The 18,621-nt window shown below is 46.6% G+C and overlaps 1 protein-coding gene across 3 annotated transcripts in view; it reads right to left on the reverse strand.

Moving 5' to 3' along the window:
* LOC120990315 overlaps positions 1-18,621 on the reverse strand; it is a 459,898-nt gene that overhangs the window by 71,052 nt on the left and 370,225 nt on the right. For all 3 annotated transcript variants that reach the window (XM_040419046.1, XM_040419047.1, XM_040419045.1), the window contains one exon: positions 6,608-6,709. In XM_040419046.1, the coding sequence (XP_040274980.1) occupies positions 6,608-6,709 (102 nt within the window). The remainder of the gene's footprint in view (positions 1-6,607; positions 6,710-18,621) is intronic.

The raw sequence follows: 18,621 nt of genomic DNA on the forward strand, positions 1-18,621 counted from the left end.
TCTCTTTGTTGTCACTGCCCCTCCTAGTGGTGCGCAAAACCCCACCATGACAGATAATCAAGAGAGTTACCCTGTTGATGACTTGTATGAGAGCATTCAACATTTGGACTGCCATGAGGAGTTGGTTTGGGGGGGGGACTCTATGCATAGCTGTGCTGGTAGCAGTGGTTGGGGTGGTGGCACTGGTAGCCACAGTGGTGGCTGTAGGCAGGCTTGGACTGGCCCACAGGGGTACAGGTGAATCCCCCAGTGGGCCCCTGACCATATTTTCACTGTACAGCACCTCAACCAGCCTATGTTCATATAAAAAACTTGATAGATTATGAAAGAAACTCCCAGTTTTTTTATTACAGACACGATCAGAGCTGAGATGACTTCTACGTATAGAGGAAAGCTACCAGTTTCGTCTTCTCCCCAGGACCTACCTTCTCAAGGTCACTACAGGGACCCCCCATATTTAATCATCTGTTAGCATCTTGCTGCTGTGTGAGCAGGTAATATTTGAATATATCCGTACAGTGTGCCCCCAAAATAATTTTTTCTGGTGGGCCCTAGGCACCCCAGTCCGACACTGGCTGTAGGGACAGTGGTAGCAACATTGGCAAGTGGCCAAGGAGCTCACAATGACATATAAGAGTCTCATAAAATTGGTGGGGAGGATGAGGACGCTGATGATAATTGTGTGTTGGACAGGACCTGAGCGCTGGATTGGAGTGCTGAGGAGGAGGTAACATTTGAAGAGAAGGGCAATGGCAGCAGCAGCAGCAGCAATAAAGAGCAGAGGTGACGTACAGACAGAACCTCCCAAATAACTGCCAAGGCCAAATAGGATTTGGGAACTGGTGATGCTGCTGATACTGTGAGTAGTGTTGAGCAAACCCGAACTGTAAAGTTCGGGTCCATACCGAACTTTGCGATTTTGGGTACACAGACCCGAACCCGAACTTTGCAGCAAAAGTTTGGGTTTGAATTCGGTGTTCTGGCATTTAATAAAGCTTGTTGAAAGGCTGCAGGGCAGCCAATAAACAAGCTTTCAGGCTGTGGGCACTGAAAAGCCATTACAGCCATGCCTACTAATGGCATGGCTGTAATTGACCGGGGCATCATTTGACCCAGCCTCTGTAAATGCTTGATCACGTGTAGCACCACCCATCACATCTGAGTATTGCAGGGACAGGAAGCAGGCAGCTGGAGTGAGGGAAAGTGTTAGGAATCTCATCTGGCTATTTATTCTGTGGGTGACCTATAGTGATTTTTTTGTGGGTGAAATACACCAGCTTTGCACCTCTGACACAGAAATTTAATAATTAATCTGGCTGTTAATTCTGTGGGTGACCTATAGCGATCTTTGTACCCGAGACACAAAAATATAATAGTTAATCCATCTGTTAGTTCAGTGGGTGACATACCCATTTTTTTTTTAGGTACACCTGCACTGCATACATGACAGGGAAAGTAATTTAGTTAATCCGTCTGTTAGTTCGGTGGGGGACATATACCCATTTTTTGTGTGAGGTACACCTGCATTGCATATGTGACAGAGAAAGTAATATAGTTAATACGTCTGTTAGTTTGGTAGGTGACCTTAAAGAATGAGGAGAGCATCAAATAAGGGACGTGGCCCTGGTCGTGGTGCTGCCGGTGTTCGTGGAGCTCCTGTTGCAGGGAGAGGAGGTGGTCGATCTGTGCCAGCTACACGCATAAATAAAAAAACACCTTCCTCAGGTGCACGTAGGCGACAGAACGTTCAGCGTTACATTGTAGGCCCGAATACCGGTGTACGAATGGTGAGGCCAGAACAAATAGAGGCGGTAGTAGATTGGGTGGCTGACATTGCCTCCAGCTCCTTCACATTGTCTCCCACCCAGTCCACTGCTGAAAGCGCAGAGTTGGCACCTGTAGCCCATGGGCATCTGTCTTTTACCTCACCCCCTTGCAAATGAGGTAAGCAGTCTGAGCCCCAAGTCATGCAGCAGTCTCTAATGCTTTTTGATGACTCTGCTGGCAGGGTTTCCGTGGGCCATTCATCTAGCCCTGCCACAGAAGTGGAAGAGATTGAGTGCACTGATGGCCAACCACTTATGTTTCAGGATGTAGACATGAGAGGACCACCGCAGCACATCTCTGATGATGAAGAAACACAGGTGACAGGTGCTGTGGCTTTCTGCAGTGTGCAGACCGGCAAGGAGGGCAAGGGTGAGGAGTGGGAGGAAGATGATGTGGAGGTTAAGGTCCGAGACACCACATGGAATCAAGGTCATGCGAGTGACGTGTGCAGTTCGGAGGAAGAGGTGGTGGTCACACAGCGCGAGCCGCACAGCAAAAGAGGGGGCAGGGTGCAAAAGCAGAGTGGCCGTCCCCTAGCCAGTATGCCTGCTACTGCCCACCGCACCCAGGGACTGAGCACACCAAAGCCAGCTCCAAGGAGTTCCCTGGTGTGACAGTTCTTCAGACAATGCGCTGACGACAAAACGCGAGTGGTTTGCACGCTGTGCAATCGGAGCCTAAAGCGAGGCATAAATGTTCTAAACCTGAGCACCACCTGCATGACCAGGCATCTAAATACAAAGCACGATCTGCAGTGGACACACCTCAAAAACCACGAAAGATCTCAGGCTCCTCCTGCTTCCTCTTCTGCTGCAGTCTCATCCTCTTCCTCCCCCTCTGGAGTGACAGTGGCACCTACCACCCCGCAAACAGAGGATGTGGCAGCAACACCACCACCTCCACCCCTGTCACTGACGGCAAGCATTTCCACACTGTCCCATGGAAGCGTTCAACTGTCCATCCCCCAAACACTGGAGAGAGAGAAAGAGGAAGTACCCCCCTACCCACCAGCGATCCCTGGCCCTGAATGCCAGCATTTCAAAATTCCTGGCCTTTGAAATGCTGTCATTCCGTCTGGTGGAGACAGAGACTTTTAAAAACCTTATGGCGGTGGATGTCCTACAGTATGTGGTTTCCAGCCGCCACTACTTTTCCAGGCGAGCCATCCCTGCCTTGCACAACCAAGTGGCAGACAAAATCAGGTGTGCACTGCGCAACGCCATCTGTGCCAAGGGCCACATAACCACCAATACGTGGACCAGTAAGCACGGGCATGGACGTTATATCTCCCTAACTGCACACTGGGTAAATGCAGTGGCGGCTGGGCCTGAGGCGGATAGCAGTTTGGCGCATGTCCTTCCACCACCGAGGATTGCAGGACGATTCCCGTTGCCTTCTGTTGCCTCCTCCTCCTACTCCGCTTCCTCCTCTACTGCCTCCTCATCCGGTCAGTGTAACACCTGCACCACCAACTTCAGCACAGCCAGGGGGAAACGACAGCAGGCTGTTTTGAAACTCATCTGTTTGGAGGAAAAACCACACACCGCGCAGGAGCTGTGGACGGGCATGGAACAACAGACCAATGAGTGGTTGGTGCCACTGAGCCTCAAGCCTGGCCTGGTGGTGTGCGATAACGGGCAAAACTCGTAGCAGCTCTGGGCCTAGACGGTTTGACGCATATCCTTTGCCTGGCGCATGTGCTAAATTTGGTGGTGCAGAGGTTCCTGAAAAATGACCCCAATATGTCAGAGCTGCTGCAGAAAGTGTGGGCCGTCTCTGCGCGCTTTCGGCATTCTCACCCTCTGCTGCTCGCCTGTCTGCGCTGCCGTGTAACTTCGGCCTTTCTGCTTACCACCTCATATGCGACGTACCCACAAATTGGAACTACACCTTGCACATGCTGGAAAGACTGTGCGAGCAGCAGCAGACGATAGTGGAGTTTCAGCTGCAGCACGCATGGGTGAGTCGCTCTGCGGAACAGCACCACTTCACCATCAACGAGTGGGTCTCCATGCGGGACGTGTGTGCCGTGTTGCGCTGTTTCGAGTACTCCACCAACATGGTCAGTGCCGATGACGCCGTCCTCCGAAATACTATCCCACTTCTATGTCTCCTTGAATAAACTGGATCATTTCCACAGTTATCAGGCCAGTCATTCACAAGTGGCTCGGAGGGTGGGTTCCTGCACCAATAGAGGCCAGGTACGCAACTGTCCAGCCCGGACACAGTTCTGGAGGATGAGGAAGATGATGATGAGGAGGAACAGTGTTCACAGCAGGATGGCACCCAAAGCAGCTCATGGGCATCACTGGAGCATGGCTGGGGGGATACAGAGGACACAGATGATACACCTCCCACAGAGGACAGTTTGTTGTTGCCTCTGGGCATCCTGGCACATATGAGCGACTACATGCTGCAGTGCCTGTGCAACGACCGCCGAGTTGCCCACATTCTAACCATTGCTGATTACTGGGTGGCCACCCTGCTGGATCCGCGCTACAAGGACAACATGCTGTCCTTAATTCCATCACTGGAGCGTGATCGGAAGATGCGCGAGTACAAGCGCATGCTGGTAGACGCGCTGCTAATGGCATTCCCACCTGACAGCGGTGGCTCAGTGGAAGCACAAGGCGAAGGCAGAGGAGGAGGAAGATGTCGCCAATGCAGTTGGGGAACCCCCAGCACCTCATAAGGCAGGGTTAGCATGGCCAAAATGTGGAAAAGCTTTGTCAGCTTGCCACAACAACTAGCACCACCAGCTGATACGGAACGTCTTAGCAGTAGGCAGCATTTCAACAACATGGTGGAACAGTACGTGTGCACACGCCTACACGTACAGACTGATGGGTCTGCCCCATTAACCTTCTGGGTCTCCAAATTTAGCACATGGCCTTTGCTTGCCCTTTACGCCTTGGAGGTGCTGGCCTGCCCTGCGGCCAGTGTATTGTCCGAACGTATGTTTAGCACAGCAGGGGGGGTGATCACAGACAAGCTCAGCCGCCTGTCCACAGCCAACGTGGACAAGCTCACATTCATTAAAATGAACCAGGCATGGATCCCACAGGATTTGTCTGTACCTTGTGCTGAATAGACAAGTATACCGGCCACACCCAGCCATTGTTAGACTCCAGCGCACTTTCTCTTTGCATTTTCTTTTCTATTTTCCAATGTTTTGGGGTCTTCCCAAATTTATTTAAAATAAATAAATAAAAAAAAAAAAATGAAGGAATAAAATAATAATAAAACAACAAAAACAGTGTTGGCTACCTCCTCCACCACCGCTTCCACCTACCTACACCACCACGTCCACCGCCTTCTCAACCTCCTACTCCACTTTGACCTCCGTCTCCTAGTTCAAGATTATTATTATTATTTTTTTATATTCTATGTTATTTTAAGTCAGGGTATTTGTTTGCAGGGCAATTGTCCTGCTCTTACCCACATTTTGCTTCCTTTTGCAGCCCTCTAGCCCTTACTATGACTATTTTACAGCCATTTTAGTGCACCAAAGTTCGTGTCTCCATTGACTTCAATAGGGTCTGGGTTCAGGTCAAGTTCGGGTCCCGAACCCGAACTTTTACCAGAAGTTCGGCCGAACCCAGCGAACCCGAACATCCACGGGTCCGCTCATCCCTAACTGAGTACAGCAGGCCAAAACACCCCAGAGCTAAGTGAAGCTTGGCTAACAGTAGCTCTGTGCTGAGTGTGCGAGTATCTCTCATCTGGCAGTTTTTCTCAATGCTGCCAGAAGACGACAGCATTGCCCTGTGCAAGATCTACAAGATTAAAATAAGCTGGGGGCAGTTAAACACAAAAATAGGCACCACAGCTCTATTGAACCAAATACCCTGCAGGGCGGCGTACTGCACACATGAAGCGGCATCCACCAGCTAGCATAACAACAGTTTCCTCCTTCTCCTGTTCTCCTTTGCAGCAGCCACAGGTAGTACGGTGTCTTTGTCATCATCATCCTCACTTCCTGCTTCTCCTGCTCAGACTCCTCCTCATCCTCTACTTGTTTGTCAACAATCAATAACTTGATGTGTGATAAGGAAACAACTTTACACGCCCAGCAATCTGCTGGTGCGCAAGATTAATTCCCACCTGGCCAAGTTGCTGGCCTTGCAGTCGCTGCCTTACCATTTAATAACATCATCTCAGCCTCACTGGAAGATAACTATCCGGCATTATTTCTCCAAAAAAGTCACCCCTGCTTTGTACTCTCACATGGCGGAGATCCTGGGCAGTTCCCTGCGATTGTTGCTGTGTGCAAAGTTCACTCATCTGTGGACACCTGGAGCAGCTCTTACGGCAGGGACAGTACATGTCTTTCACGGCACATTGGGTCAATGTTTTTAGCGGCGAGGCAGCACCCTGGCAACAAAGCAGGTCCTTTTGATATCTTTCCCCCTCTGACGATTGTGTTATCTTTATTTATGAGTTGTAAATATATTCCCACTTGGGACTTCCCTTACTAATAATAAGGTATGATTCAGTGTAAGCATCAATACTAATATCCTGCTCTCCCATATGAGCGGAGGCTTAGTATGTTGCAACAAAGGTGATGCCACTTCAAACAGGTAGTCATCTGGATAAGATCTATGTTACACATACCTACTTTGTTACCTCTATGGCTAATAGACAAAGGTCCTGACTCCTGAACAAAACACTATTCAAAAATGGTTATCAACTCTTCTTTTTATGTAGAATATTTCTATTTACAGATGCAGATACCAGATTAAGCATAAAAATAACTAAACAACTAATAATTTATACTCACTTTAAACATTTTTAAAAGTTTAGGTATTTCGCTTTTTAGACGTGGAAAGATTTTAGATTTTAGATCGTCTGTGTTGTTTAAGATAATTCTGGCTATTTTCACCTGAAATAAAATAAAATGAACAATATATGAATAAATATGAACAATAACAATGACAATTTTCACTTCTATAATAATCAATTTCCTCATATGCAACAGATTTCAGTTTGGGATTTTGTCACAAGATTTTCAAAACCCTGGGGTAAGTCCTGGCACATGTGTGCAAAAAGTTATTAATGCAACATTTGTGCAATATTTTAGACTAGGGGGGAGCAACATCCACTATTCCAGCTATTGTCAGACTACAGCTACCAGCATCCTCCTTTCATGTCTATGGGAGATATGAGAACAGCCAAGCAAGTGTTGATGTTGGGAGTTGTAGTTTCACAACAGCTGGAGTGCTGGAGGTTAGTGATCCTTGTTTTAGACTATGACATCCCGATGACAGTTTAGTGAACTTGACGAATGTCCAGTAACTTTTGTGACATAATTTGGCATAAATTGACACAGTAAGGCCTCTTTCACATGTGATGGATTGGCTCCGGATGCGTTCAGGATGCATTCAGTGAAACTTGCACCATTTTGCAAGCAAGTTCAGTGAGTTTTGTCTGCAATTGCGTTCAGTTGTTCTGTTTTTTTCTGCGTGGGTGCAATGCGTTTTGATGCGTTTTTCACATGCGTGATAAAAATTTGAAGGTTTACAAACAACATCTCGTAGCACCCATCAGTGAAAAACGCATCGCACCCGCACTTGTTTCCGGATGCAATGCGTTGTTCATTGAAGCCCCATTCACTTCTATGGGGCTAGGGCTGCGTGAAAAACTCAGAATATAGAACATTTTCAGTATATGCAGAAAAAAATAACCTCATATACACAGACCCATTGAAATGAATGGGTCAGGATTCAGTGGGGGTGCTATGCGTTTACGTCACGCATTGCACCCGCACAGAAAACTCGCTCATGTGAAAGTGGCCTAAGTCAAGTCAGATGTTAAAATAGGGTGAATTAGATAACAATTGAACAAAGAACAGAATAGAACACATAACAATAGATGAAGTCAGCACTGCAAGGTCATCATCATATGACAATATAAGAATAGAGACTATCAAATCACTTCAAATACAGGGGGGGCACACACAGCACATCATGGCAGATGTGTGGCACTAGCACTCACTCGTTCTTGGTACATTCCTCTCATCACATATCAGCGCACCTACTGGACTCTGTGTGAAGGAGATGCTCAAAATGGTGCTGATGCACAACTCCAATCAAATAATCCCAATATATAGGTGCGGCGTTATTCATTCATGTTTAGTATTGCATTGTCATTAGACTACAGTAGACGCCTTTTTCTACCTACATACTTATTTTGCTAAAACTTCACTTTTATTGATGTGTGTTATAAACTTAACTAATACAAAAGAATCAGCCAACAAGAAGAAACTTAGTTTAACCCCTTCAGGACCCTGCCATTTTTCACCTTAAGGACCAGGCGATTTTTAGCAAATCTGACATGTGTCACTTTATGTGGTGATAACTTGAAAACGCTTTTACTTATCCAGGCCATTCTTAGATTGTTTTCTCGTCACATATTGTACTTCATGACATTGGTAAATTTGAGTAAAAAAATTTCATTTTTATTTATTAAAAAAAATGAAAAATTAGCAAATTTCCAAATTTCAATTTCTCTACTTTTATAATAGATAGTAATACCTACTAAAATAGTTATTACTTTACATTTCCCATATGTCTACTTCATGTTTGGATCATTTTGAAAATTACATTTTATTTTTTGGGGACGTTAGAAGGCTTAGAAGTTTAGAAGCAAATCTAAAAAAATTTAAGAACATTTCCAAACCCCACTTTTTTCAGGACCAGTTCAGTTATAAAGTCACTTTCTGGGGCTTACATATTAGAAACCACCTATAAATCACCCAAATTTAGAAACTACACACCTCAAGGTATTCAAAACATATTTTACAAACTTTGTTAACCCTTTAGGTGCCCCACGAGAATTAAATGAAAATGGGAATGAAATGTAAAAATTTCTGCAACACATCAAGGGTTAACAGCCAAACAAAGCTCAAAATCTATTACCCAGAAACTGGAGTTTACAGAAACACCCCATGTGTGCTCAAAAACTGATGTATGGGCACACAGCATGCTTCAGAGTGGAAGGAGCACCATATGACTTTTGGAGAACGGATTTATCTGGAATGGTAATTGGGAGCTATGTCACATATGAAGACACCCAGAGGTGGCCCTAGAGTGGAAACCCCCAAAAAGTGACCCCATTCTGGAAACTACATCCCTCAAGTAATATTTCAAGGTGTGTAGTTAGCACTTTGACTCATCAGGTGTTTCACGGAATTAAGAAACGCTTGGCTGTGAAAATGAAAAATTAAAATTTTTTGAAGAAAAAGTTTCTTTACACCCCCATTTTACACTTTCACAAGGGAAAACGGGATAAAATGCACCCCACATTTTGTTCCCCATTTCCCACGAATACGCCAACACCCCATATGTGCTCAAAAAATTATGTATGGATGCATGACAGGGTTCAAAAGGGAAGTAGCGCCATAGGGCTTTTGGAGGACAGATTTCGCAGGATTGGATTTTGGGAGCTATGTCGCATATGAAGACACCCTGAAGTACCCCTAGATTGGAAACCCCCAAAAGTGACCCCATTCTGGAAACTACACCCCTCCAGGAACATTTCAAGATGTGTAGTGAGAACTTTGTCCTCCAAAGTGATTCATGGAATTGGCTGTGAAAATGAAAAATTATATTTTTTTCCAGAAAAATGGATTTTAGGCCCAAATTTTTCACTTTCACAAGGGGGAACTGGAGAAAATACACCACCTAATTTATTGCCCATTTTCTTCCGATTACAGCAATACCCCATATGTGTTTGTATACTGCTATATGGGCACACCACAGGGGTCACAAGGAAAGGAGCACCAAATGGCTTCTGGAAGGCAGATTTCTCCGGAATAATTGACAGGTGCCATCTTGCAATTAAAGACACCCTGAGGTGGCCCTAGAGTGGAAACCCCCAAAAAGTGACCCCATTCCGGAAACTACACCCCTCGAGGAATATTTCAAGGTGTATAGTGAGCACTTAGCTGTGAAAATAAAAAATGAAAATTTCTTCGAAAAAAGTTGCTTTACAACCACATTTCTCACTTTCACAAGGGGTAACAGGACAAAATGTGTTAGAAATACTTTCTGAGGCTAAACAAAGGACAGGCAGACAGTCTGTGCAGTTTCACTAACCTCTGCTCTGTGGCAGAACTAGCACTGAACTCTTTTATTGTTTAAAGACATAGCAAAAACAGGAACTTAACAGGAAATGTAAACAGGAAATGTAACACTGCCAACTAGTGACCATACAATATCCTAGGCATACAGCAATGACATGCAGTGGTTGTTGCTCATACAATACAAACCATGTATGCTAACACCCCCACTCAACAACTATTTTTCTATGTCAGTCCCATTTCTGATCTAAGATCCACAAATCTGTTTCTAGCGAGTGGCTTTGTCAAAGCATCAGCAATAATTTTTTCAGACTCACAATACAAAGTACAATCACTTTCTGATCAACTAAGTCATGAATGTAATGATGTCTGACGTCGATGTGCTTGGTTCTTGCATTAATCTTCTCACTCGTTGCAAGCTTAATGCAAGCCTGGTTGTCGTCAAATAAGACGGTAGGTTCTGATGTTGCCTCCCCAAGATCCTTGAGTAATTGCTGTAACCACACAACTTCTTGACTGGCATAAGCTGCAGATATGTATTCAGCTTCTGTAGAAGACAATGCCACTGACATCTGTTTCTTGCTGGACCAAGATATAGGACTGTTTCCCAATTTTAATAAGTAACCACTTGTGGATTTGCGTGTGCTGTGGTCACCTGCCCAATCGGAGTCCACATATCCCATGAGGTTTAAGTCATCACTTGCTGACAGTTTCAAACTAAAGTCTTTTGTCTGTTTCAGATATCTCATTACTCTTTTAATTGCATTCCAGTCTTTTCGACGTGGTTTATCAACTCCCCTGAAAAGAAGAGACATGGCAACTGCAATGTCTGGACGTGTAGTGGTTGCAATGTAGAGAAGTGCCCCCCCTGCTTGTCTGTACTGTTCATTGGATGTGAGAAGATCATCTTCTCCTTCTAACTTTGGATAGGCTGTATCCATATGTGTGCTTGTTCCTTTGGCCTCTGTCATGTTGAATTTCTGAAGAATAGATTCAATTTTTGCATTCTGGTTTAACAGGAAACTTACATATTTCTCACGCTGGATGTCAATTCCAAGATAATATGTCACTTCACCTAGGTCTTTAGTTTCAAAGTGCTTATTGAGTATTCCTGTTAACTTTGCAATTTCATCGCTGTTTTTGTGAGCAATGATCAGGTCATCCACATAAATTAGCAAGTACATCCATTCAGCGTCTACTTGTTTAGTGTATAGGCACGGATCAGCTTTGCCTCTTGTAAATCCTTAATTTAGTAGAACTTGATTAATCTTCAAGTTCCATGCTCGAGCTGATTGTTTAAGGCCATAAAGAGATTTTTGCAACTTGCAGACAAGGTGCTCTTGTCCCTTTTTCACATATCCTTCTGGCTGAGACATGTACATTTCTAATTCAATATCACCATTAAGAAAAGCTGTCTTAATATTGTGATGTTTCACAATCATTTTACGCATGGCAGCCGCTGTCATACGTGTTCTGAAAGTACTTTGTTTAGCAATTGGAGCAAAAGTAGCATCATACTGTAGTCCTCACCGAACTTCTGTGAGTAAACTTTAGCAACCAGCCTTTCCTTGTACCGACAGACTTTCCCTTCAGAGTTACATATGGTTTTAAAAATCAAATTTACATCCTATGGCATGTGTACCTTGAGGTAGCTCTAAAAGTGTCCATGTCTGGAGATCATTGAGTGATGTCATTTCTTCATCAGCGGCTTTATTCCACATTTGTTTCTCATGCATTGGCAGTTTCTGCATCTCTTGCCATGAACCTGGTTCAGTTTGAACGGCTCTGCGAGCTATGTAAGATAAACGTCCAGCTGGAACACCTTTATTGGTTCTGGTTGATCTTCTGACTGAAGGTATCTCTGGTTCAGTTTCAGCTTTTGATTTTTCTGCAGTAATTTCTATTTCTGAGTCACTTTCCTTATTTTCTTGAGTCAACTGATGTTGATTCTTTCTCAGTTTGAAAAGTTTGTGTCAGTTGTTCAAACTTTAAACACACACAACGTTCATCAATAATCACACTTCTGCTGACTGTTACCTTGTTTGTGTCTTGATGTAAAATCCTGCATCCTTTTTGAGATTCACTGTAACCCACAAGTACTCCTTCTTTTGCACATGCATCCCATTTTGTACGTTTTTCTTTTGGAATGTGTACATAGGCTTTACTTCCCAAAATTCTGATGTGTCTTAAATCTGGTTTCTTTTTGTTCCATAGTTCATGTGGAGTTTTTGTTGTTGCTTTTCCTGGCAAACGATTTTGAAGATAACATGCAGACATGATAGCTTCTCCCCAGTATGTAGTTGGCATATCAGAATCAAATAGCATGCTCCTCCCACTTTCACACAGTGTGCGGTTCATTCTCTCTGCAACTCCATTTTGCTTTGGGTTATATGGAACAGTTGTCTGGAACATAATTCCATGTTTCCTGAGAATGGCTTGTGTTTAGGGATGAGCGAACCCGAACTGTATAGTTTGGGTTCGTACCGAATTTTGGGGTGCCCGTGACACGGACCCGAACATTTTCGTAAAAGTCCGGGTTCGGTGTTCGGCGCTTTCTTGGCGCTTTTTGAAAGGCTGCAAAGCAGCCAATCAACAAGCGTCATACTACTTGCCCCAAGAGGCCATCACAGCCATGCCTACTATTGGCATGGCTATGATTGGCCAGTGCAGCATGTGACCCAGCCTCTATTTAAGCTGGAGTCACGTAGCGCCGCACGTCACTCTGCTATGATCAGTATAGGGAGAGGTTGCAGCTGCGACGTTAGGGCGAGATTAGGCAGATTAACTCCTCCAAAAGACTTCATTCCGTGATCGATCTGCAGCTGTGGATCATTGAAGTGCTATTATTGACTTGCTCACTTTTTTGAGGCTGCCAAGAGCGTTTTTAGATCGGCGGCCATTTTGTGACTTGTGGTGCGCCAGCACAAGCTATCACCAAGTGTATTTAACCATCGATAGTGTGGTTATTTTGTGCTATATCCTACATCAGCTGCAGGCTGAGCCTGTGTCACCGAAGTGCATTTAATCATCAACAGTCTGGTTATTTTTTGGCCATATACTACATCAGCTGCAGGCTGAACCTGTGTCACCGAAGTGCATTTAACCATCGACAGTCTGATTATTTTTTGGCCATATACTACATCTGGTGCAGGCTGAGCCTGTGTCACCCAAGTGCATTTAACCATCAACAGTGTGGTTATTTTTTGGCCATATATTACATCAGGGGCAAGTTGAGCCTGTCACCCAGCGCCTAAAAAATAGACCTGACATTTCTATTCAACCAAATCTGTACTGTTTTAGCTGGTCAAGTTATTTGTAGTGACCGTAAAAGCACACTTTTTTTTCTGGGTTGAAAAAGCATTCCCAAATTTGCCATTCTCAAAATAACTAGTTTCTGGTATTTGAGGCCTACTTGAAATCTATCCCAAAAAGAATATCTTACATTGAAGGTACTGATAGTGTCATTCAGAAAAACCTAAGACACACGCTAGCGTGCTGATAGAAATCTGATTCTGTGATTAAACCTATACCTGTCACACAGCACAAAAAAAAACAGGCCTCACATCTCTATTTAACCAAATCTGTACTGTTTTAGCTGGTCAAGTTATTTGTAGTGACCGTAAAAGCACACTTTTTTTTTCTGGGTTGAAAAACTATTCCCAAATTTGCCATTCTCAAAATAACTAGTTTCTGGTATTTGAGGCCTACTTGAAATCTATCCCAAAAAGGATATCTTACATTGAAGGTATTAATAGTGTCATTCAGAAAAACCTAAGACACACGCTACCGTGCAGATAGAAGTCTGATTCTGAGATTAAACCTTAACCTGTCACACAGTGCAAAAAAAAACAGGTCTCACATTTCTATTCCAGCAAATCTGTACTGTTTTAGCTGGTCAAGTTATTTGTAGTGACCGTAAAAGCACACTTTATTTTCTGGTTTGAAAAACTTTTCCCAAATTTGCCATTCTCAAAATAACTAGTTTCTGGTATTTGAGGCCTACTTGAAATCTATCCCAAAAAGGATATCTTACATTGAAGGTACTGATAGTGTCATTCAGAAAAACCTAAGACACACGCTACCGTGCAGATAGAAGTCTGATTCTGAGATTAAACCTTAACCTGTCACACAGTGCAAAAAAAAACAGGTCTCACATTTCTATTCAAGCAAATCTGTACTGTTTTAGCTGGTCAAGTTATTTGTAGCGACCGTAAAAGCACACTTTTTTTTCTGGGTTGAAAAACTATTCCCAAATTTGCCATTCTCAAAATTGTGGTGAACGGGAACAATGAGGAAAACATCTAATAAGGGACGCGGACGCGGATGTGGACATGGTCGTGGTGGTGTTAGTGGACCCTCTGGTGCTGGGAGAGGACGTGGCCGTTCTGCCACAGCCACACGTCCTAGTGTACCAACTACCTCAGGTCCCAGTAGCCACCAGAATTTACAGGGATATTGGGTGGGGCCCAATTCCGTTCTAAGGATGGTAAGGCATGAGCAGGTACAGGCATTAGTCAATTGGGTGGCCGACAGTGCATCCAGCACGTTCACATTATCTCCCACCCAGTCTTCTGCAGAAAGCGCACAGATGGCGCATGAAGACCAAGCCCATCAGTCTGTCACATCACCCCCATGCATATCAGGGAAACTGTCTGAGCCTCAAGTTATGCAGCAGTCTCTTATGCTGTTTGAAGACTCTGCTGCCAGGGTTTCCCAAGGGCATCCACCTAGCTCTTCACCAGGGGTGGAAGAGATAGAATGCACTAACGCACAACCACTTATGTTTCCTGATGAGGACATGGGAATACCACCTCAGCACGTCTCTGATGATGACGAAACACAGGTGCCAACTGCTGCGTCTTTCTGCAGTGTGCAGACTGAACAGGAGGTCAGGGGTCAAGACTGGGTGGAAGACGATGCAGGGGACGATGAGGTCCTAGACCCCACATGGAATGAAGGTCGTGCCACTGACTTTTACAGTTCGGAGGAAGAGGCAGTGGTGAGACCGAGCCAACAGCGTAGCAAAAGAGGGAGCAGTGGGCAAAATCAGAACACCCGCCGCCAAGAGACTCCGCCTGCTACTGACCGCCGCCATCTGGGACCGAGCACCCCAAAGGCAGCTTCAAGGAGTTCCCTGGCATGGCACTTCTTCAAACAATGTGCTGACGACAAGACCCGAGTGGTTTGCACGCTGTGCCATCAGAGCCTGAAGCGAGGCATTAACGTTCTGAACCTTAGCACAACCTGCATGACCAGGCACCTGCATGCAAAGCATGAACTGCAGTGGAGTAAACACCTTAAAAACAAGGAAGTCACTCAGGCTCCCCCTGCTGCCTCGGCCTCTTCTGCTGCTGCCGCCGCCTCAGCCTCTTCTGCTGCTGATGCCGCCGCCGCCTCGGCCTCTTCCTCTGCCTCTGGAGGAACGTTGGCACCTGCCGCCCAGAAAACATGGGATGTACCACCAACACCACCACCTGCGTCACCAAGCATCTCAACCATGTCACACGGCAGCGTTCAGCTCTCCATCTCACAAACATTTGAGAGAAAGCGTAAATTCCCACCTAGCCACCCTCGATCCCTGGCCCTCAATGCCAGCATTTCTAAACTACTGGCCTATGAAATGCTGTCATTTAGGCTGGTGGACACACACAGCTTCAAACAGCTCATGTCACTTGCTGTCCCACAGTATGTTGTTCCCAGCCGGCACTACTTCTCCAAGAGTGCCGTGCCTTCCCGGCACAAACAAGTGTCCGATAAAATCAAGTGTGCACTGCGCAACGCCATCTGTGGCAAGGTCCACCTAACCACAGATACGTGGACCAGTAAGCACGGCCTGGGACGCTATATCTCCCTAACTGCACACTGGGTAAATGTAGTGGCGGCTGGGCCCCAGGCGGAGAGCTGTTTGGCGCACGTCCTTCCGCCGCCAAGGATCGCAGGGCAACATTCTTTGCCTCCTGTCTCCTCCTCCTCCTACTCAGCTTCTTCCTCCTCTTCTTCCACCTGCTCATCCAGTCAGCCACACACCTTCACCACCAACTTCAGCACAGCACGGGGTAAACGTCAGCAGGCCATTCTGAAACTCATATGTTTGGGGGACAGGCCCCACACCGCACAGGAGTTGTGGCGGGGTATAGAACAACAGACCGACGAGTGGTTGCTGCCGGTGAGCCTCAAGCCCGGCCTGGTGGTGTGCGATAATGGGCGAAATCTCGTTGCAGCTCTGGGACTAGCCGGTTTGACGCACATCCCTTGCCTGGCGCATGTGCTGAATTTGGTGGTGCAGAAGTTCATTCGCAACTACCCCGACATGTCAGAGCTGCTGCATAAAGTGCAGGCCGTCTGTTCGCGCTTCCGGCGTTCACACCCTGCCGCTGCTCGCCTGTCTGCGCTACAGCGTAACTTCGGCCTTCCCACTCACCGCCTCATATGCGACGTACCCACCAGGTGGAACTCCACCTTGCATATGCTGGACAGACTGTGCGAGCAGCAGCAGGCCATAGTGGAGTTTCAGCTGCAGCACGCACGGGTCAGTCGCACTGCGGATCAGACACACTTCACCACCAATGACTGGGCCTCCATGCGAGACCTGTGTGCCCTGTTGCGCTGTTTCGAGTACTCCACCAACATGGCCAGTGGCGATGACGCCGTTATCAGCGTTACAATACCACTTCTATGTCTCCTTGAGAAAACACTTAGGGCGATGATGGAAGAGGAGGTGGCCCAGGAGGAAGAGGAGGAAGAGGGGTCATTTTTAGCACTTTCAGGCCAGTCTCTTCAAAGTGACTCAGAGGGAGGTTTTTTGCAACACCAGAGGCCAGGTACAAATGTGGCCAGACAGGGCCCACTACTGGAGGACGAGGAGGACGAGGATGAGGAGGAGGTGGAGGGGGATGAGGATGAAGCATGTTCACAGCGGGGTGGCACCCAAAGCAGCTCGGGCCCATCACTGGTGCGTGGCTCGGGGGAAACACAGGACGATGACGATACGCCTCCCACAGAGGACAGCTTGTCCTTACCTCTGGGCAGCCTGGCACACATGAGCGACTACATGCTGCAGTGCCTGCGCAATGACAGCAGAGTTGCCCACATTTTAACGTGTGCGGAATACTGGGTTGCCACCCTGCTGGATCCCCGGTACAAAGACAATGTGCCCACCTTACTTCCTACACTGGAGCATGATAGTAAGATGCGCGAGTACAAGCGCACGTTGGTAGACGCGCTACTGAGAGCATTCCCAAATGTCACAGGGGAACCAGTGGAAGCCCAAGGCGAAGGCAGAGGAGGAGCAAGAGGTCGCCAACGCAGCTGTGTCACGGCCAGCTCCTCTGGGGGCAGGGTTAGCATGGCAGAGATGTGGAAAAGTTTTGTCACCACGCCACAGCTAACTGCACCACCACCTGATACGGAACGTGTTAGCAGGAGGCAACATTTCACTAACATGGTGGAACAGTACCTGTGCACACCCCTCCACGTACTGACTGATGGTTCGGCCCCATTCAACTTCTGGGTCTCCAAATTGTCCACGTGGCCAGAGCTAGCCTTTTATGCCTTGGAGGTGCTGGCCTGCCCGGCGGCCAGCGTTTTGTCTGAACGTGTATTCAGCACGGCAGGGGGCGTCATTACAGACAAACGCAGCCGCCTGTCTACAGCCAATGTGGACAAGCTGACGTTCATAAAAATGAACCAGGCATGGATCCCACAGGACCTGTCCATCCCTTGTGCAGATTAGATATTAACTACCTCCCCTTAACAATAAATTATTCTACTCCAGGGCACTTCCTCTTTCAATACTATTTTTAATTTAATTTTACTATTATATTGCGGGGCAACCCAAAGTTGAATGAACCTCTCCTCTGTCTGGGTGCCGGGGCCTAAATGTGTGACAGTGGCCTGTTCCAGTGGTGGGTGACGTGAAGCCTGATTCTCTGCTATGACATGAAGACTTATTCTGTGCTGACATGAAGCCAGATTCTCTGTTACGCGACCTCTCTCCTCTGCCTGGGTGCCTGGGCCTAAATATGTGACAGTGGCCTGTTCCAGTGGTGGGTGACGTGAAGCCTGATTCTCTGCTATGACATGAATACAGATTCTGCGCTGACATAAGGCCAGATTCTCTGTTACGGGACCTCTCTCTTCTGCCTGGGTGCCTGGGCCTAAATGTATGACAGTGGCCTGTTCCAGTGGTGGGTGACGTGAAGCCTGATTCTCTGCTATGACATGAAGACAGATTCTGCGCTGACATAAGGCCAGATTCTCTGTTACGGGACGCTCTCCTCTGTCTAGGTGCCGGGGCCTAAATGTGTGACAGTGGCCTGTTCCAGTGGTGGGTGACGTGAAGCCTGATTCTCTGCTATGACATGAATACAGATTCTGCGCTGACATAAGGCCAGATTCTCTGTTACGGGACCTCTCTCCTCTGCCTGGGTGCCTGGGCCTAAATGTGTGACAGTGGCCTGTTCCAGTGGTGGGTGACGTGAAGCCTGATTCTCTGCTATGACATGAAGACAGATTCTGCGCTGACATAAGGCCAGATTCTCTGTTACGGGACCGCTGTCCTCTGTCTGGGTGCCGGGGCCTAAATGTGTGACAGTGGCCTGTTCCAGTGGTGGGTGACGTGAAGCCTGATTCTCTGCTATGACATGAAGACAGATTCTGCGCTGACATAAGGCCAGATTCTCTGTTACGGGACCTCTCTCCTCTGCCTGGGTGCC

The sequence above is a fragment of the Bufo bufo genome, chromosome 2 (genome assembly GCF_905171765.1).
Source record: "Bufo bufo chromosome 2, aBufBuf1.1, whole genome shotgun sequence".
NCBI lineage: Eukaryota > Metazoa > Chordata > Amphibia > Anura > Bufonidae > Bufo > Bufo bufo.